Consider the following 22661-nt stretch of genomic DNA (forward strand, 5'->3'; position numbering starts at 1 on the left):
TCACCAAGAGCATTTATCTGCACAGGTTTTTAATCGGATTACTGTATTGCTTTGAGTGGTGCAACACTCCCCCCCGATTCCCTTCAGAGACGCGCAACTTGTTGATCGTTGTTACCAGTGTTCATCGGCGCATCATTTAAGAATGATTTACAACTTCCCCTCTTTCAAAGCCTTTTCAACTCCTGGAATCGTATATTCGTAGTATTTTCAATAAATTTAATTCTAGATTGGGTGTCTTTCAGTTATACATTTCGTATTTTGGCATTTTGGTCATCTATAAAACGCCATAAAGCACAATATAACATTGTGATATTTGTGAATCCCTAACGTTATGACAGATCCGTGTTTCATTTAAATTCAGCTGATTGTATGGTGTATTGTATTGTATCTCAACCTTCAGTTCCAGACTGAAAATTGATACATAGTGCGCATTTTTACAATATAAAGTTTTAAATTAAGCAGCCGTTTTGAAATTCTTTTGCAGATGCTGTAGATCGGTAGGCTAACATAGAACTACAACAGCAAAAGAGGTTCATTTCATTTCTAAATGTCTCACTTTTCTGTTATTTCTTTATACATAGAGACCTTAACACTCCCTCCTCTATATCTCTAAATTGGGCACTGTGATTCCACTGCTGTATATGTTATTTTCTTTTGGGAAAATTTGCTATGGCAACCAGTTAAGCGGGCAGTGTGGCAACTTTCTGCAGCACACGAAAGCAAAAATAATCCAAACCCAATACAAAGTGGTGTTTCAAAGGTTGCATAAGCTGTTACAGGAGGTTTTTTTTTATAAAAAACGAAACTGTTTCAGCTCTGCGTCTTGTTTCGTCCCCTTTTTACTAAACTGATTCTGTTCTCCGTGGGATTTCTTTCAGTTGGCTGATAGCGATTTGAAAACAACTGTAGGTACTGCTATCCATGTAGAAGATAATGTGATTTTAAGAACAAAGAAACCCAGTAGAAGACCAGATGATCTGTCTAGAATGGGAAATATTGCCATTCCCGAGAAACATGCTACTGAACATCCACAAAAAATAGCAATTTATATTAAAGGAAAACTCACAAAAATCTGAAACATTTAAATATAACACCATTCATAAATTATCGCAATGTTAGTTGTTAGTTAGCAAACCACACCATTAACCTTTATCTACAGAGGCAGGTTGCCTACCTCTGCTAATAAGGTAGGAAGCTGACTAGTTGGCGAGGTACATAGCAACAGTTACAACCGAGAGAAGGTCATTTTGCCCATCTAACTATTTGGAAGTTAGTAATTGATCCAAAGATCTCATCCAGCTGTTTCTTGAAGGAAGCCAGGATATTGGCTTCAAATACATGGCTAGGTAATTTGTTTCATACTCTAACAACCCTTTAGGTACAGAGGCACCTCCTGTTCACCTCGTGTAAACACGATTCCATGTAGTTTCCACTGGCGCCTTTTCGTTTGTGTTGCCCTATTGAAATTCACCAGGGTGATTTCGTTAGTGTCCTTAAGGATTCTGAATACTTAGATCAAGTCCTCTTGCAGTCTTCCCTGTTCAAGAATAAAAAGGTTCAGTTCATTCAGCCTGTCAGTTAAGGACATTCTCTTAATCCAAGGAATGTAACTGATTGCTCTTCTCTTTATTGAATTCAGAACAGCAATATATTTTCTCTAAAGTGGTGCCTAAAATTATGCACAATATCCTCAATCTGGCTTTACTAGAGCATTATACAATTTTAACATAACATCTCTTGATTAACACACTCCTTACTATATATTTTAAGTTTTTATTGCTTCTCCACACTTTTTAGATGTAAATAATGAATTAACATACACAACTATAGTACGTGAAACCTCATCTCTTTTCCACATTTTGTATACTGTATAGTTTAGGTTTTTGCTACCTGCATACATAACCCTACACTTATGTACAACAAATGTCATCTGCAGATGTTTGCCCAATCTTGAATAATATCTAAATGCTTTTGAATTAGCTTTTATACTGTTTGTGGCAGTCCTCCTCATTTTGGTATCACTTATAAATCAGAATAGTTTACTATACCAGAATCTAAATTTGCGATATAAATTACAAAGAGCAGTGGTCCTATTACAGATCCTTGTTGTACTCCACTAATTACTGTACCCCTATCTGAGCATTCGTCCCTAACCTGTAATCGTTTTTATTCTTATTGGATTCTGTTTCTTTTGAACCAATTTTGAGTCCAGACACATTTCCCCAAATGCCTTTTCACCTGTAATTTGAAAATTATTATTTTATACAGAACATTATGAAAAAGCCTTCTGAAAATTTTAAATAATTTTATTGTAAATATCAAATGAAAGTTTGTGAACCCCCTTGTTTGGTTTGCATTCATGTATTGTATAACTCAGACCTCAAATGAAATTAAATCTTCCAATTAAAAATTGAAAGTCAAGTTCAATACTTTGTTCAAATTAAGTCTTAAGAAAAGATGAAGATAACCTGATTAAAAATGTTACCAAAGACACAAAAGACATAAGATAGGTTTGGACTATTTAATGAAATGATCCAACAGTAAATATCCTCATGTGAACAAGTGTTGTACTCATTAAATTATTCCTGTGTTATGACAAGTAAATTCATTATGCTGATTATTATTTCATCATCATGTCATCAACAGGGAATCTACTGCCAAGTTGCAAATGTTGTCTTGGGGAATTCTGTCCCATTCCTCAGACAAAACATGAAGAAGCATGTGCTTTTCACTGGTGTCTGAACTGCAAATACTACACATCATCACCATCTCTTCACCCAAATGCTCAGTGTGACCCAGTGCATAGTGGATTCCCAAACAAGAAAGACATTTTGACATGAGGATGTGTGTGTGTGTTGTCCTGCTGTAATGTTCTTACATCAGGATGAGCCCAAGGGAAAGAAGGGCAGCAATAGAGCGATTGAAGACTTAATCAATGGAGTGCCGTGCAGTCAGGTTACTTCAATCAATACAAGTGGAGATCCATAGCAACTAGATGCTCCTGCTCAAACCACAGCACTTGGTTCTCCCCATTGATCTTGATGATATGTCACGACTTGTGGTCTCCACAGTTTGTGGCCGATCATTGACGGGCTGTGTTTGGGTCTAATGTCTGGCAGATTAAAAAGTACTGGATGTGAATTTCCCAAATGGCAACAGAGAATGCATGGATTTAGCCTGACCTGCATCATACAGATGCTTGACACTCAACAAGTTAAATTACCTGATCACTTGTGCCAAATCAACTCTCTCACTAATGAGGTGATTAGTACACATGCAAGTCAAAGTGTTTCGAGTGTATCACAGTCATCAATGATCAATTAATCAAAATGACACCAAAACATTTAATCAATACTCCAAATCCATATATTTTATTTTTTTTATAAGCACAGATGCATAAAGTGATAATTTAACAAATTTATCATTTCTTTAGGGTTTGTAATCTATTTAAATTAGTTTTTACTGAATCTCACTTTTCTTAGAAAAACAATATTAAGCTGTAACCCCTCTTGCACTTTGATCCATGTCAGAGCCATTCATAAAAACCCCAGCATCAATCAATTCTTCTGTACTTGCACACACTGCGAGTCATCGCAGTACTGAAATCTTTCAAAATAAATTCATGCATAGACATTTATTTAATCAACGATCTGGAGATTCTACATCTCCAGAAGATACTTTAAAAACAAAACAAAAAGTACTTCAAAAACAAAGAGTACTTCAGCAGATGCAAACATATTCTTTGAAATGATTACTCCAAAAGGCACTATATTTTTAGTTATATACTGTAGTAACTATAGTTTCTGGACTAATGTTTTTCAATTTTCAGTTATAAAATAATTTAAATTTACATTTGTAAAGTATTTTTTATCAGCATGACTGTCAAAATGACACATAGGACAACAGTAAAAAACTACGCTACATAAACATTACAGTAAGTCCCATCCTACCCTTATTCAAAATATAATTATGATATAAATATCATTCAGTACAAATCCAAAACCCAATGTTTAATGGTTTCCTCCATTTTTAGGAGCCACCAGTGCAGGACATTTATGACAATGTACAAAAAGATCATACTGTAGTAGATCCAGATGATGCTGTGTAACATAATCATTGTTTATATTCCTTTACAGAAATGAACACAAAACATCACAAAGGGAAGAGCAAATCCATTATCATCTGATGAGGTATTTACTCACTCAAGGTTTAAGCTAGGAGCCCTGCTGTTTAAGAGGCTGCAGGATCAGCATATTTCTGCTCATTCTCCAACGTGTATAAATTGTGCTCTTTAATGTATTCGATCACAGAGTCTGGGAGAAGGTACTTAACACTTTGCCCTCGTTGGATGGCCCTACGAATCTCAGTGGAGCTGATCTCATTCTGGATCCACTCTCTGACCAGGAAGATGTTGTTCTTGTACCTGGTGAGGGTGTCCGATTCGTGGATGAATCGCCCAGAGTCACGTTCGCCACGACTGACACACACCAAGCCAAACTTACTGACGATTTCTTCAAGGTGATCTTCTCTCCAGAGATGGGGGATCTTGAAGGTTTCCAGGAAATCAGCTCCACAAAGCAGCTTAAGCTCTGGTGTGTCTACTGTAAAATACACGAGATACGGTACCTGTGGTCTGCTGGAGGTAACAATCATCATCACATAAAAATATCTAAGACATTGGTATCATTTCTTTAGTATGTCAGCTATTAAATTCTTACATCCCCAAAGCAACTATGAATTACTTTGAGATTCCAGCCTCTGCAATAATTCTTATTGCCGACTCCCTCTATAATTAATAAGACCCAGCGTATTAAATAATGCAAGCCATGTATGGTACTACATGAGATTACATACTTTCTGTTTCAGCCCTTGTTCAAAACCCACTTTACACCTGTAGAATTTTCAGATTTCTATTTTCATACATTTTCTCTTTTTCATGTTAAATAATTAACTGATCTTAATGTTTTTTATGAACGATTGCCTCTTCCAATCCCATTAGGTTGCTTTGGGGAGCACTCAGTCACTGGAGTTATTTTCACATGAGTTCTGACAGCTTGTGGAGATAGATGCTGTTAGCACTTCTGCATAGTTCTCTAATGAAACTCAGCTCATCTAAACACAGTACGGCAACTGGCTCCCACTGCGCACAAGCAGAGAAAACTATGTGCTTATGGTAAGAAAAGCAGCTGGGTCTCTAAAGACTATTCTATCCTAAGACCAAATATCCAATTTCCATTGGCATACCTGTAAGTGTGCATTGAACAGATCACATGAAACCAAAGCACGTTCAAATGTATTACTGTAGGAAAAATCATGAAGAGACCAGGATTTGTTTTTGTAAATGTCCATTTCTAAGCAGTGTAACTACAGTTTATTTGAAAATTTGCAGCTTACAAGTTACATCCCATTGATAGAGTGGAAAAAATTCATGAAGAATGGTCCAAGCAGTCTATAATTGTAAAATAACTATGTAATTAATGTAACAGCTTTTCTTTTCATCTCTGGACTAGTGAAATGGAAATCTAATAAGTAAATTGATTCTTAAAATGTAGAGAGCTTTGCAAAAAATATATTGGTGCTTTTAGAAAATATATTTCAAGGATGTAATTGCTGTGCTACAGTACGTGCAGAATTTTAGAAAACATTGCGTCAACAAAGTACACTGTTTAGGTTACTTTAGAAGACAATGTACCAAAACAATATATGCTGTCTGGGTCGTTAGAATTAGCCGAAAGTAACTGATAAGCTTTGAATAACAAATCTAGTGCTTCTTCTCTCGCTCTATGATGTAATCTGTTTTGTCTTAGGGAAAGGGGAAGTTTTAGAAGGGACAAAGCGCTGAGCTTTTTTACAGCGCAACGTCTTATAAAAACCCTGTACTGCTTGTAACAAATGGAGTCTCTGGTTGCACTGTGTGAAGTGGCAGCAGGGCTCCCAATATTGCAATATTGAAATAAAGACCTTACTCAGGTGAGAACTCTCTCTTGTGGCTTCCTTGATAGTTATATTTCCATGACACTAGGAAGTAAGGAGGTTTACAATACAAATATCCAATTCAGTCAGGAGGAAAAATAAAAGTTCCCATGAAACAAAGACTTGATTTGTATTGTGCTGCTGTGGTTTTTCATAAGGTGTTGACTATCAATCCATTATCATTGATAAATTAGATGACAGCTACATGAAACAAAGACAGTAAAAGGAACAAAAGTTATGCAGTTACTCACAGCCAAGAGGCAAATCATTCAGTCAAATGTAAAAGGGAAGGTTGAAAGGTTATCAGACTGGGAAATACAGTATGTAAAGGTTAAAAAGATTATGTCTTTGTATGCCTCTCATTTACATCAATTAAAATTGACCAGGGAGTTTACAGGTAGTTCATTACCTTGTGATTTCTTTGTATGAGAATGGAGCTTACTCTCATCACACTTTCTTTTTTTGTTTTTTAGTGCTTTTTCCCCGCTTCAAATAACTACATGGTATGGAGTTGTGCTGTAATAAAACAACTGTTCCAAAAATATGAAAACGGATCAATTTTCTCCTGCATCACTATCTATGCCAGGTACTGTGTGATACATAAGATTTGTACGTGTCTTGGTTAAATCATTCTCTGTTTGTAATTGTTTTTTCCAAAATGCTGCAGTAGCTCTGTGTCAAAGCTGCTCATTTTAGGATGAAAAGTTGGAGTATATTGTTACTATCCATTTCACATGTTATACAAAAGCTGTTTTAAATGCATCACCTGCAGTTTAGAGGCCTTGCAGCGTTTTCCTGAATATATGAGGTTAGATAAATACTTTTTCTGCAACTGGTTCCAGTTCGTGTTGGCCTTAAGTAAATACTGCCTTCTGTTTCTGGCTGGAGTACAATTTCTGGCATTATTAATTAGTGTGCGTTCTAAATCAAATTAGCTTCACATTCTAAAAATTCACATTAGCATTTCATAAAGGAATAATAAGAATTTTCCAGCGAAAATACAATTTCTAAACAATATGTATGTTTTGTAGCATGAAACAAAACTTTATTTTATTTTTTGTTTTATTACATTATTGTGCTTAAATTGTTTCACTATTAAGGAAGATGGAAATTAATTCTGGGGGAGAAATTTTCTACTCTTCTCTAGGTACACAGAACTAAGGATAGAAACCACAGACCCTTACCTGCGGGGAATTTGTTGTTATGTTTCTTCACTTTGCTCATGTCATTCAAGCTGACCTGTGACTGATGCCAGTTAAGAAGCCTGTTATAATGTTGCCTGCAGAGCATGAAGAAGAAGAAGAAGAAAAAATAAGGCTACTGTTTGATTAATCCCCTTAGAGATGAACAAGAAGATTTGTTCTAACTTTCAATTACGTGAACAAAAGTCGGCTTTAAAGTGCTACCAAGGAAGACAAGAGGCCACTTCATGGTTTAATCAGGTCTTTGCGAAATGCCGCTTAAAATGAAACTTTCACAAGGGGATTTGAATCAGGGACAAAAAGCCCTTTGTAATGTGTCACAAGTGTTTTGAACACACCTTCTCCAACTCCATTTCTCAAGCTCTTTTGCATGACCATGGCCCCACAGCAGTGAAGCCTACTTCATTTGGTGATAAAACTGAAAAGGGGGAAAAGGAAGCACTCTTTGACATACTGTACTTTGCATCTAACCAGTGACGAAAGCAAAGGTTGGGCTGAAGCCATCTACTCACAATGGCTGTAACCTCTGTCATCAAATTGCTCTTATTTTGCATCGTTATGCTGCTCAGCATATCATTCTTCACCTTCAGCTTCTCTCTAAACTATTGCTAGCTACACTTTGATATACACTATAATGCTACAGTACTCATTCAACAACACTTTAATAGCAGCATCCCCCTAAAATTATCATGTTGATGCATACAACACTGTAGGTACTACGAGCCATGTAGAAATGTTTTATGACATATTTTACATTTAATACACAGAATATTATCCCAAAGCCCACCACAGAATAAGCATTATGAAGGCTTCAGTCATGGCATACCAAGTTGAATAGACTGTATTATTTTTCTTAAAAACTTGTAGCAGTCACTCTCTGTAGGTGTGAATAAAATGAGTGTGTCTATCAGGTACAATAAATAGTAAAAACCACAGGAAAAACACAATGTTTAACACAACAAGCATAAGTAAATCCTTGTGCAAAATAAATTTAGCTCTTGCTGTAATTGTACTATGATCATCATGAACGTTTATTACAATATTCACAGTAGAACTTTGTGCATACCTTTTTTTATCATAGATAAAATATAATATATTATATATATTATAAGATATCATATGTTATATATAATATATCATAGACATATTAGCTAAACTTCGTCATACCTATTATAATGGTTAAAAACGAGCAAGGTGAGACTCAATTGAAAGTCAGATTAAAAGAAACTCAAGAGTCAATATTTGAACATCGTATTGTAAAACACGAACTTCTTTCCTCAACTATGATGCAGTCTGTCAGCATAAGAATGCTCACTTCCAATAAGCAAAACAACATTTACTCTCAGCAAACTCTTTAAAAAAGGCAAAAATGTTCCCCACAGAAATTCACCAAATGACTGGCAATCACAGAAGGCCATTCAAGATTTTTTTTAAAGTTCATCATCTCTAAAAAGCCAACCACTCATTCCCTGCAGCACGCAGAGAAAACCACTTCAATTATTCCTATGAGATATCTATGAAAGATAGATATCTTGGGAATAGCAGACTACATTTGAGGGTTTTGTTAACTTTTACATTTTCATTTCCCACACGAACAAAGTTGTGGGAAAAATTACAAGACTGTGAAAGAAAAAAACACTTGACATGGAAAGCAGAGTATTCTGGGTTACAGGAGGTAACTGTTTTGTATTAACCTGCAGTAATGTGAAAAAAAACCCATAATGCTTATATTTGTCCAGTTTAACACAATTTGAATTTAGGATGGTGTACAAGAAGATTCCCCAAGTGCATCCAGAGGGCTCTTAAAAGAGAAGTGGCAATTTAGCATAAACGGTTTTGTATTGTGCAGCACAAGTGTTGTCTAATCCAGTAATTGCTGTAACTCCTGTTGTCTTGTTAGTAAAAGATAACAAGTGTAAAAAACTATGCCATTTTCCAAAAAGATTGGAGGTGTTTTTCAATACACTTGTAAATTTATAACCGACCAGGACTTAGATGCCATTTGCTTCTTCTTTTTATCAACACTAAGTACAGAAATCCTGGGCCTTGTAAACACACCCCTGAATAGATGACATGGAGTCAGGCCCAGAGGAGGATGTGGCTTTATCAGCCTTCCCTCCTAAAACACAGAGATGATTTGTTTCTATGAAACGAAAAAGAATAATGTCTCAAGACCCAGGGGCAGGATTACTGGGGTCTAGCAAAAAGGGCAGGAGAGCCAACAGATCTGATGTCTTTCGTTGCCCTCAGCTAACCAGAGGAAACCGCTGGCAAGGGTTTTAGTTCAGTTTTTTGTCTGGCTTTGCCTGATACCAAGCGCTCGCTGTACACAGGCCAAAATATTTTACGCAAAGCTACTTTTTTGCTATCAGGATTGTCAGAAACTCCCCCTGGAGCAAAACACCACTCTGTGACTGTTCTTCATGATCATTTGGTTATTAAGTCATTGGAAGAGCAACGCAACAAAAAAAAACAAGAATGATTTTTAATTACCTACAGTAGTATGAAAATAGTGTTAGTTTATGGGGATAGACATAAATCCAAGAACAACAGGCTGAACTTCTCCAGCTGAACAGTGATTATACACAAATTTTGGGATAGATACAGTTCTCCAGAAATGTCCAGAATTCACTCTGAATGTAACAGACAACTGTCTTATATTAACATTATAATCTATAAATTATGTTTGTACAGAAAAAAAGCACTAACATACATAAAAGTAATCTTTCTTAACATTCAAGCATTAACGGGCTTAGGGATAATGTTAAAATGGTTCATAACCATTTTTGTTTAAAATAAAGAATCCATTAAAGAGGAAGATAATGTGTTTTTATGATGAGTCCTTACAATATAAATCAATCTTTAAAGCAAAGTTTGCACAAGGGTGTCTGTAACCCCTGTCACTGCTAAGTCAAAGGCAATGTTAAATTATTAGGTGCTTGGTAAATAAAAGATGAAGAATCTGCAATCCATGGACAGTTCTCTTACACTAAAAGGATTGTTCAACAAAAAGCTGTACTCAATATGTACTTACTAATACATATTGTGTTGTCAGCTATTATAGGATGTCAAAACTACTGTATAACCTTCTTCCTCTGGAAAAACAATAACAGCATTGATTTTACTGTGTTTTTGTTGCTGTAGTGAAAGCTCCAGACAAATAAAACCTTTAAAGAATTAAAAAGATGTGAGCATTTTTGGCATAGCCTAACCTAAAATTTAATTTCACATGACGGCCTGTCTTTGACGTTGTAAACATTTTTCAAAGAAATAGAATAGCTTTCCTTCTTCTTTCTCTAAACACCTGAAAAAAAAAATTCAGTTCACAGTATTACATTTTCATTCTAATATTTTCTTGTAGCAGGTGCATCCAATTGCTGGTCATCAGATGCCAGTCATCCCACAGTTAGCTTGGACATAATAGTATTTTTAGCAAAAACCTCACAGTTCTTTCACCCTCCTTGCTCAGCCTACATTTCTGAAACCAAAGTGAGAACCAATGCACACAGATCAGCCATATTGTGGTTCTCCTCTGCAGGGAATCGAGCTAACTTCAGTGTGCAGTGCAGTTTTATTACCTCGCATGAGTCAAATATGGTCACAGCAGGGATGCACAGCATCTGCCCCTGGGGACTGGAAGTCCTCCAGGTTATCTGAATCACTAAACTGAGGTACATAATTAAAGCGGCAGTGAGACACCTCCACCGATCTGTAGGTTCTTGTAATTAAAAGGCTATCTGTGCAAGTAACATGCTGGACAAGGGTGCTGTAGGAATCATGCTGTGTGGTAGGCTAGGCATTCATTTATTTTTGTCCGGGGGGCCTCTTTTGCTCGTTTTTTCTTTATCTTTTTTTTACCTCAGTGTGGTGACTGTTGTGATCCACTGTGGCTGCTCGCTTTCCCAGGAGTCCGCTCGGATCCAGTCGGAAGTCCGCAGGGCCAGGTGCGCCATGGCGACGCGATGTGTGGCCGACACCAAGCCTTTCTTGCCATATTTGTCGCTGACGGGTGAAACAATGCCTCCGATAACTTCATAATGCCCTGGAAGAGCAGAAGAAGCCTCTTCTCCATGGACTGAAATTACATACAGCCTGTACAGCCTATCTGTAAAGATACCTTAATGAATTTCAGTGAACCCCCTGTATATAATATATAACCAACCACACATTAGAACACATTAAAGTAGCCCTAAAACACTCTGCAGGTAAACAATTTAGTTTATCAATAGAAAATCAGAAGAAAATAAACACATACTCTTAGTATTTCACATTAACACATGAATAGTAACAGAACTTTATTTGTACTTTATACTCCACCAATTTCTGGGGTTTTAGAAACCAGTGTTTAATTTTTAAAAATGTAGCATGCCAAGGCAAAGGGAACAGGAAATATGGTCTTTAACCATCTGGATTAAAAAGAATGACAGGGTTCTCTCCTCTCCCGTAGACTATTAGACACTACTAGGTGGTGGTACAGGGATCTTTGAGAATCACACAGTGTTTTAATTCATTATAAGAAACAATACAAAACATCTTAGTACATTCTGTGACTTATATATGAGGAAGATATAAAATGACATGCTGCAAAGATATAAATGACATAAAAAGCTATCTTTAACAAATAGAAAAAATAAAGCCCTTACAAAAAAGAACATAAATAGTACTCAGCCTTAAAAATAAGCCTGTTTGCATTCAACCCCTACTTTGTGTTAGCTTATTATTTTATGATTTAGTGCCTTCATATGCTCAGAAATAGGCTTCTTGTTACATTGTCACTCTTTTACCAAACAGCAGTTTTCTAACCCAGTACATAAGACCACACTGTTGATCACTGATGCATATACTGTAAGCCTTTCACAAAGACCTCATGCTTACATGAATAAGCTTTTTCCGGCACACGTGCTGTGTAGCCACATAGATTCTGGACCAAGGCCTAAATTGTACTGAAGTGTAATTCCCTACATTTTGCAATTTATCACCTTTAGTCTTGCTTTGACAATACATCATGCAATGAAATGACCATGGGTTTACAGTGCATGACCAATGTTTACTAAATGTAATTAATTATGTTCTCTCAGTGCATGCTTTATAGGACAAAATCCACACTCTAATATTATGGTGCTTTAATATATTTGTGTTCTAAATTTCTTAAACATGTCCACAAGCGTCAGTAGTAATATAATATTTTTTCATTACCTGTCATGCAAATTCCATCCAGACACCTACATAAACAGAAAATAGGGTGATGGGAGCTAATATACAGGCCTGCCTTCCATGCAAGTCTGTGCAGATTTAGAAGGAAATATTTTCTTTGTAAAAGAACACAAGGAAAGAATCAGCTTTGCCAATCTGTGAAAAACCACACTCGCGGATTAACCCTGCTCAGGGCAAAGCAGAAATCCACCATTTAATCTAGGAGTGTGTGAATCTAGAGCTTTATCAGCCTGAACAGAAATGTTTTGTATTCCAAACAGTAATAGGTACAGTACAGTATGTTCATTCTTAAAGCATTGAATCAAACTAAATGTAATTCTCCAGTATGTGCACTATGATACTATCTGGCAGTATGGGATAGGCATAGAGTAAAGGGAATATTTTGAATATCTTTGAGAATATGGATAATTACAAACTTTATGACAGCACCTGAGAATATCTCATTCTTATGGTAATATTTTTGATAATATACTGTTTACCAACAATGGCCTAAAACTTAATCTTCATACTATCTAACTTGCATTTGAGAATCTCTAGTAGGGTTGTTCCCTACAGTAGATGCAATCGATACCTGACTACAATTTTAAAAAGTTAGCATATCCTTTATACTTTATATGACATTGTATATTTTATAGTAATGTACCATTTATGTTAAGTGGACATTGTCTGTTTTTAAATTATGATCAAATAGCTGTCCTTTAAAACACTTTGTAACAATGAAATAGATAATCCTTTCAAAGGAAGACTGGAATAAAGGTTAAAAAAAGATTATGAATATGGCTTCTTATTCTGGAACAGACATAGTCCTTCATCTTATTTTTCCTATCACCTGAGACCTCATTCTCTGCGAATCCTAACAGAGTGCCTTTTCATTTCAGTGTGATAAAATCGTAAAATGGAACAATGCTAAATTTATGTCTGCTCAGTTCCTTTGTGGTTCAGAGTCAATAGGGGAATCTTACATAAATTTAAAAAACACACAGCCGACGAAAAGGCATAGCTTTCGAGGAGCAGAATGTAAATCACACTTTATTACTGATCAATATTACATCTTATAACCATGTATATTTCACTACATGGATTTCTATTTCCACAGAATATGGGATCTGTTCAGCAGCTAAAGATTAACAAATAACCTTGCCCAAAACTCTGCCTGTAGCATGAATGAATGACCTTCAGCTGGATGTAAATAGAATATTATATTTAGAGGCAATAGCTGTCAGTCACCTTTGTCCTGTTCGAAGGCTACAGCACTTTTTTCACATTTTGTTTCCATCTCCTTTATTGTTAGAAAAACAAGTCCAGGTCTGAAGGCAATTTAAAAGACACACACTAGAGACACTGTTTTCATTCCACTCTTAAAAAACAAAAATATTAAGTTTACATTTGGGTGGCATGGTGGTGTACTGGCTAGCTGTAGTACTTCACAGTGCTCGGGCCATAAGTTCAATTCTAGACTGGGATGCCAAATGCAGTATGTAGAGCTTGTTTACACTCCCAGTGTTTTTGTGGGTTTTCTCTGGATTCCTCTCATAGTCCAAAGACATACTGTGGGTTAAATTGCTTTTGAAAAAACTAGCGCTGGTGTGAGTGTGTGCCTGTGTATGCTCTGCGGTGGACTGGTGTCGTGTCCAGGCTGTACCCTGCCTTGAGCCTATGGCTTGCTGGGATAGGCTCCAGCACACCCCTGATTCTGAACAGGATGAAGTGGTTAAAAAATGGATGGATGGAAGTTTGCATTTTAATCACCTGTAGAGATACTTATGAAATACAAAAACATGTTATAAGCATACTGTTCCATGTGATGTTTTCTGTTACAATGCAGAATAATATTTTTATTAAATATGCCTGGGATATTACATTAATTAAGAATTTGTGACAGAAGGCCATGAAAAAATTCTTTAGATTCCTTTAGCACAAAGGACCTTAGCATATATCCCACCTTAAAACATTAATTACTCAAACATAATAAAAGACATGAACAGGGCACTAAACACTTTAAAATAACACAAAAAGGTGTCACTTTGAGCCAGATGGCCTTTGATTCCAATCATCATTCATTTGCACTGACCCTCCGATGACTTACTTCAATTTCCCTGTGATATAGCAATGTGAAAGGAAAATGCAAATATGCAGAGCCTTCATTACGAAACAAGAAATTTGTTGTATAATAGCACAAAGAAAGTAAAACGTGAAATGCAAAAATGATTTATAGGAAAAGATCTTTTATCTCAAAGTAGCAGATGTTGTATATTTAATAAGACAGTGGGAAGCAGATGGTATATTGAGAAGATGTGTTTGCAACCTTATTCACAATATAATGCATTCCCCAGAAAGGGTACTTGCTATTAGTTGCAAACAATGGTTGATTTTTCACTGCATTCATACAACAAAACTGTAGAATGACACAAAAGGTGTTTTTATTTTTCTTACCACGAGCACTCTGATTAAAATTTGGCCACTTTATAAAAGAAATACAGAAGACAGTAAACTGCTTTTGATTCTGAGTTTACATAATTCACTAAATCGAAGGCTCTAGCAGTGAAAAATTTTGATTGAAGTTCAGTTTTTACTGTGGTCTGCCTCAGATGCACAATAAAATGCATTTATGAATGGGACCAAGCAGAATATGTCCCATTGTTTTTTAAAACAGAAAAGCTAGAAACACTTTCGTCATCTGAAAAGTCAAAACTACTAAACATCAGTGCTTATGATGGTATTAGATAGATAGATAATACTTTATTATTACAGTATCTTACAGGAACACTGCGGTACAGGAACATTAAGAACATAGCCTGAATTAAAAATGGGGGATAAAAGAAATGAAGTTCCACTGTAGCTGTAACCCACTGGCCCTAACGTGGCTGAAGCATAAGAGAACAAAATCTGAAGCATGGGATATTAATTCTGTTTCTACACAGACTCAGTCAGATAAAGTGGAAATGAACATTTTGAAAGATCCTCTGCTTTCTCCCTCTGAAACTCCTATACCACTTCTCTCTCTTTGCACTGGAATGGTAGTTAAATGCGTGGCCTATTGGGTACAGCCTCACAGGAGGGTGGGAAAAACGAAATACTGCAGAATCACACCAACCTGTTTGATGCATATGGTCTCTTGCTAGTTCAAACAGGCGCATGTGTTGGTTGGTAATGGGGTTGAAGGAGCCACAAGCCAGCAGCACAAGGGGAACCCGGCCTCGGTAAGCCATTGTCACACAGGGCCTGAGGTGTTCACTCCACAGTCTAAAATAATCAAAGCAGAACACAAGAAAGCAAAGCAGAAAGCAATCTTCTTGCCTTATCTGCTGACATAGATCTGATGTCAAATTCCTACATTCCTTCCATGTAAAGAATTCCTACTGGATAGTGAAGTGGTTCTGTTAAAATCTTTTTTTTTAAATGATTTCATATGTGCAGTCTTTTAAATCTGCCCGTGAAGAAAGAGACAGCAATAAAGATGGTGATTGCACTAGATAACATATATTGTACTGTAGGTGTCAGGAATTTACCCGCATGTTTTAATAATGTGTTTTTTTTTTTATATAAGTTAAAAATTGTTAAAGTAGTGTGTAAATGCTAACCCTAACCCTACCTGGGGTGTCAACTGAGCATTTCCGCTGTTTATATCTGAACATCTCTGGGTTTATGATTTTGACATGTTCCCCAAACCAAAAAGAATGAATGGGAAACAAAGAAGACCACTGATAGAACCACTTGCATTTGAATGGCAATCAATAATGCTTGGTTTCGAGTTCTGATCCAACCGACTCAGTTTTGTAATACAATTGCTGTGCACTGGACTGCGATATCCAGGTTTAAAAAAAAAAAATTGCAGATAGGAGTTAAAAACCACTCGTCCTAAACCTGACTTGGGACCCAAAATTCATTCCTGAGCTTAAATAATAACTAACATCTGTGTTGTTTACACATCATGAACAAATGTCAGAGTTAAACATTTTAGTTAAAGGTTTTAGTTAGGTAACAGCGTAACCCCATTCCTGATATTAAATAATAGACTACATTCCTGATCAGTTCTGATCTGCTTCTAACATTTTTCATAAGATAAAAAGCTGCAGAATTAAACTCTTAGGTAAAAAGCAAAACGTTCAATATCTGTCAATAGGTACTTCACCAAAACATGTTTTCAAGTGTGTCTCGACCATTTCCTATTACAATATATTTCTCCAGTGTTTGCCTTTAAGAGTTAGCTTTAGTCATTTTGAGGCTGTAATTTTCTTTTTTCTGCTTCTGATTTCTGATAATCACTTGCACCATTAATGGCCAACAGCTCAGAGAGATACTACATGGCAAAGGTGACACTACCCTGTGATGGAAATCAATGTTTTGTTAAGGTTAAGAGCCTGTTAATCAACTCTTCTATCTAGTCATCATTACGCAGAGCTATAATTCAGCTCCATTAAGCACCTGAAAGTGGTAAATTGCTTGATCAAAGCGGAAATCTTGAGACAAAAATGATACGCCTGAGGAGTTCATTGCACCATTGATTAAATGGGTAGCACTGGATCCATTACTGGTCACAATGGGCTTTAGTTTACTTAGCAGTTTAATATTACTGAAATCTAGCATCCATTATCATAAAGATGTCAGTACCCTTGCCACAGAAGGCATTCACAATTCTGGAAACACATTGCACACTAAATACTATAGATCCACAATATATATTATATTAATATTAAAAAAAATAAAACTTGACTGTTGCAATTCATGCTTAATTAGTACTGATGCCATATACAGTATATAAAACCTTTTCTGGTTACATCATAGCACCTTTGGATTATAAACCACATTACTTTCTGACTCGTTAGAATGTTATATTACCTTCAGGCTACTATGTCAAGGTAGACCACAGAGGATCAATCTGTAGGCCAGCATGAAAATCTAAAAAGAGCAAGTAATAGGTTTATTCCATGCTGAAAAGAGAAGAAAAAAAACATAATGTTTCGGCTAATATGTCAATCAGTCAATAAATGAATTAATTAATAGTTGTACTCAGGAAAGAATGAGCCCTGATTATATGTAGACAACATATTTAAATACATTAGAATTAAGAAAAATAAACAGGTTTATTAGTCTACACTTTCTAATGCTAATGATACAACTTCTAATGTTGGAAACAGGAGTGATAGAACATCCCAGTCTATGGAAACTGAAGATTTTCCTTTCACTGGAACAGCATGTAGTTTCTGAAGGTTATTACACAGGGGTCAGTGAAGAAGATTAAGACCTAATACCAAATGGATTGGAAATCTGCAAACTATGCACTTGCTAATCCTGCTAATGTCTCAGTGATAGTCTAGGAGTTGTTGATGTTGAATTTTGCTGAGAAGGTGGCTCTGCTAAGCAGAGCCTCTTCTTAGTATTAACACAACTCACTCAAACAGTAATGAGTGATGTAATTTCTTATTTTTTTTCCCTTTTTTGACACAAATGGACACAAGTTTTCTTGCTAGAAACTGGTCCATTTAGTTCTCTTACTATGCTGTAAGTAATCCACCCATTTTTTTGACCACGGGTACAACAGCGACTATGGGCTTTGTTATGAACTAAGTAGTAATACAAGTTTGCCCTGAAACTTAAAGAAGTTTGGAAAACAGTTGTGTAGACATCACGTCAAGGACATTGCAACTCACAGAGGAAAGTCCAGAGCTTCAAACACAATTTCATATTTTCCTTCAGTTTTATAAGTTGCCAATCCATTAAATTATACTACCATTGGACAGGCAGGCAATCCAATTTCCCATTCATCAAAGTAAGGGCGCTAGGATAAACAATTTCTTGAGACACATTTCACAGATATTCAAGAGTTATGGATATCGAAGGGCCTTTCATTTTCTTCCATCTGAACAGACAGAAACACACTTCTGTCTTCTTGCCTTATTGAGCTTCTCAGTATTACTGAAGCCTGTTAGAGTCATAGGTCAACCACTTTCATACAAAAAAACCTGAGAGATATCGGAAAGACATTATTGCTACTATTACAGGTGTCAAATTGCTGAAGATTTTCTACAGCTGAATAGCAGTAAAAGGTTACCCTAGACTTCTAGGAGCAGTATAATAAACTCATGAAATATAAAACACTCTCATTGTTTGACTCCTGCAATGAATCTGCAGTAAGGTCTGATTTTTATAACTACCCTTTTAACAGAGGGCATGTTTCAAAATTTCTGGATAACCTTTAAAAGAACCATAACAGGTTTTTGGCCCTCTCATTATTAAGCATATTTAAGTCTTATCGTCAAAATTCATTCCAACTTCTCACTGAGGCAATATTCCTGAAGCCAATAAATACAAAAGAAATTGGACAATGAAAGACAGGCCTATCCTACTAATATTCACAGTTGAGACTTCTACCACAGATGAGGACAGCAGTGAGAAACCAGTACTGTACTGTGAAATAACTTAGTTAAGTGAATTGTGAAAATGTAACACATTTTCAGATCAGACCTTGGCCCTCACTGTATCCTGGACCTGGAAATTCAAAGCAGTACAGAATATATGCTCCCTGACTAAGATCCAGTTAAAGCACAAAATTTAAGGCGCTTCAAAATAAAGAAGCTTCATGTTCTCATATTTCCTCAAACCTATGGAAGAGGAAGTAGAATGTAGCATACAACCATCTCCTCTAGAATCAAAGATCTTTGCTTTTTGTTGTTGTTTGTACATAGTTCATTTTTTCTCATTTCATATTTAATATGGAAAAAACAATAAGGATATTGTTAAAAAATATTTGCAGAAGAGATGAGACACTGCCCACTACAAGCAAACCATAATCCATCAGGCTAAGCAATGCAAGAGAAAGCAATTTTTTACATAGAACAAACATTTGAAACTTAGAACTGAACTAAGGAAAAAACTACAGAAAGTATGAAAGTAAGAAACTAAATAGTAAGAAGAGAATAGTGTTTCTAAGATAATGGTGTCATAGACAACACTTTAAATGTAAGATGGATTTTTGACATGGAAGATGAACACTATTTACAATCAGTGGAAGAGATCCAGAATATACAGAATTCAGAAGAGACCTTACTCAAAACCTTGATATATGTGAAAAATGCTGTTTGAAACATTTCATTTCAAGTAAATCTTTGTAAAAATATAGATATTTTTTACGTTATATTGATTATAATAATAAGCATTTATCTTTTCATAAGTATGATTCAGACACATTGTGCTGCCTATTTAAGAAATTAATAACTACATTTTCCTTAATGTCTAAATTAAAAATTAAAATAAGGCTTTCAGAGAGGTGCTATAAGGGACATCAGTATCTTAAGTACTGTATCTTCTTATCTGTTATACAGTGAGAAAAAGGTGAGCAATTTATTATGATTGATTATTTAAGCTCTATCTGCCAACAAGAACAATCTTACAGCACTTCAAAAAAGATTTACATGAAAAGACCCCTGTTTCCTTTGGTATGTCACTTAAAATGTCATGCTAATTGGCTGCTTTGGACTTTAAGCATGTTTTAAATAATTCTATATGAGAGAGCACAACGCTTCAGTAAACATCCTTCTTATATCATAAAACACTCTTGTGATGAAATAAAGGTAAAAACAAAATTCACAATAAATATCTTAAGTATGGTACATTCTGCTGAGCCCTTTTGAGCCTTTTCCAGACGTACAGTAATTGAAAACAACCTACACCTATTTTGTCCTTCAATGGCTCAAACAAAAAATGAAAAACATTAACCAGATACTCAGCTTGACTTCAGATTTCAATGACAAAATGTATTTCTCACATCTCTGGATAAAGCTGAGAAAACATTGGGCACAGAAAAACATTTTTTTTTAAATAGACATTCAAGTAGGGAACTGCATCAGCATGCATAGGCAGCAAAAGAACAGGTAAAGGCTCATTCCATGCTGATAGATAAAGAAAAGAGACACTACAGTATGTTTCAGCTGCGTAGGCTTCACAGCTGAAAAGCTGTTTCTTTTCTTTACCTTTCAGCATGGAATAAACCTAACCTTCTCAGATTTAAAGAGAGTAGCATCTCAGATATGATGCTCTTAGCAAGACCACAAGCATATGAGACTCATTTAGTCCATATTCTTTACTTTTTTAGACTAGAATTAACTTTGAGACATGGGTTTAAAAGATACATCCACAGACATCTGGAAATTTAAAACTGCAGTGGAGAAAAAACAAAAACAACAGCAATAATATGTGACAATTTGATTTTAACAGTGCCTGCATACAATTTGTACTTTTATAACGTATTTATTCTAAAGCATTTATTCTTACTTTCAAGAGATAATTTAAGATTTTTAAATCTTAAACATTCTTGGAAAATGTCCTCCAGCTCTTTGCATGTCATTATCCTAGACGAAGTTGTCGACCTTGATTACTTAATTGAAGCCTTAATTGAACTAACAAGTTGGGTGATGGGAATTTGTTTTATAAGATCCACCCCAAAAAATGTTTTAAGAGCTAAAAAAAACAACAACTCAGAGAGTTTACATTATTTGTATGCTTAAATAATCTAAGTTCAACTGTGTAACTGAGACTTTGGCAGGAAGAAAAACCACCTGGAGTGTCTGTCTACTTCCCTAGGTGATAAATCATAATGCAGAAAGACTATATTCTTTCAGTCTGCAACTGAGAATATTAAATACATATTCAAAAAATGAATGACATAAATTACAGGAGAACACATTAGAACAGTTTATGACTCATTTATGACTTTATAAAGTAGTCACCATGAATTAGACACTAACTATGCCATGCTGGGCATGAGAAAAATTAATCTCATTGCTATGCAAAGCAGCAAACACACAAGCTTAGCATCTCATGACAGATCTGTGAACAAGGGACAAAGACTGTTTTCTTCACATGTACAGCAAAAAGGTGGCTCAGTCTTCTAAGGCTTAGGCTTTGTTTTTGTTACTGTCTTAATGAGTTAATTAAATTAATTATCTGGAAAATACATTCAACCACCCTCTATTTTAAGGTTTTAATCAGTTGCTAATTAAAAGTTATAGCACCTGTCAAACCTGCAGGACTCTGGCCTTTGAGGGCTATAATTGCTATTTCTGTTGCAGTAAAGTGAGATGTTCGGATGCTGGCAGGCTATACTTAAAAATTTCCAAGCTCACATTTTATAATTCACTACCAACAAATTATCTAACAAGTGTTTTTTTTTTTTCAGTCAGTATTGAAGATTAGCACAAAGAGATGCTTCTTTTCTTTTAAAAAACTGTTGTATCAGTTATATCAATTTGCAAATAATGGACTCAAAACGTACATAAGAAATTATGACGCTTAAATAACTACATACTGTATGCTGCAACACAGTTTCAAAGGATTCAAGCCAAAACAGTAATAAACTCGTACACAGAATTACATCGCAGAATAAAGAACGGTGCGTACAGTTACAAAAACTAGACAGAATTAATTCAAACTAAAAAGTTACAAAGTGTTAACGTGTCATACTTCACGTCAGCGTCAATTAAAAAAATATATTTTTTAGCTTTTTTATCGTGTTACTACTTCTACACAACTTCAGGTTGAGATAGTTGTATTATATTTTAAGTGCAAGAAATGCTCTTTTTATTTCATTCAATATAGTTTTTGCACTCGTACACGGGCAAAATAAAAAAAAAAGACACCTCTTGTGAAAATCCAGCTTTTCCGGAAATGTTGCAGTAAATCACGTCACTAAACTGTAATGTAATTTGCAGTGACCAAACACAACGCATTTACAGTAATTACCTTTCTCCGGCGGTTTATGCAAAGCCTGTGTTACACCATTAACATTCCCCCGGACAACCGATCTACTAACTACAGAGCGACTTCACACACAACACAGTGAAGGAAACGCTGACCTCTGGTGGTTCATTAAACAAGGAGGAGCGTGCGAGGAAGTCCGAAGCACTTGCACGAATAACTAGAGCTATTTGAGTATGTAAGACGGAGATATAAATTACAGATATATATCATTAAAGATGTTCCAGGCCAACACTGTTTGAATAATTACGATATTATCGTCTGAATACTAGCCCATCTTTACGTATGATAAAACACCAAGGACATGACACACTTTATTATTCGTGTGTATTTGAAAGGTATGTAATTTATCGTGTATAAATATTTGTGACAATCATGAATGCATTCACCCTCAGTATTTTAAATATAGTCAAGAGAATCAGAATTGAAACTGCCCTAAATTACCCTCTGACAGCAGGGATCTCCAATAATTTTTAAGCTGTGTAGATGTGTCATGACATAAATTTCGATGCTTCAGTG

At 35.6% G+C, this 22661-nt stretch overlaps 1 protein-coding gene across 4 annotated transcripts; it reads right to left on the reverse strand.

Moving 5' to 3' along the window:
- Nucleotides 1-3456: 3456 nt before the first annotated feature.
- On the reverse strand, nt 3457-22134 carry nmnat3 (nicotinamide nucleotide adenylyltransferase 3). Of its 4 annotated transcripts, XM_088617528.1 has the most exons (6): nt 22025-22107; nt 17229-17288; nt 15484-15632; nt 11034-11250; nt 7158-7252; nt 3457-4601 (listed from the first exon to the last, which is right to left on the reverse strand). In XM_088617528.1, the coding sequence occupies exons 3-6, from the start codon at nt 15596-15598 to the stop codon at nt 4231-4233; spliced, it is 798 nt and encodes a 265-aa protein (XP_088473654.1). In that variant the 5' UTR covers nt 15599-15632; nt 17229-17288; nt 22025-22107; the 3' UTR covers nt 3457-4230. The 4 variants fall into 4 exon arrangements, with proteins under 4 accessions (XP_088473654.1, XP_088473645.1, XP_088473664.1 ...); XM_088617519.1 differs by lacking the exon at nt 17229-17288 and having other exon boundaries at nt 22025-22134; XM_088617538.1 differs by lacking the exon at nt 22025-22107 and having other exon boundaries at nt 11034-11217; nt 17229-17360.
- Between the last annotated feature and the right edge of the window lie 527 nt (nt 22135-22661).

Source organism: Lepisosteus platostomus, chromosome 2 (assembly GCF_059453375.1).
Source record: "Lepisosteus platostomus isolate fLepPlt1 chromosome 2, fLepPlt1.hap1, whole genome shotgun sequence".
In the NCBI taxonomy this organism is placed as follows: domain Eukaryota; kingdom Metazoa; phylum Chordata; class Actinopteri; order Semionotiformes; family Lepisosteidae; genus Lepisosteus; species Lepisosteus platostomus.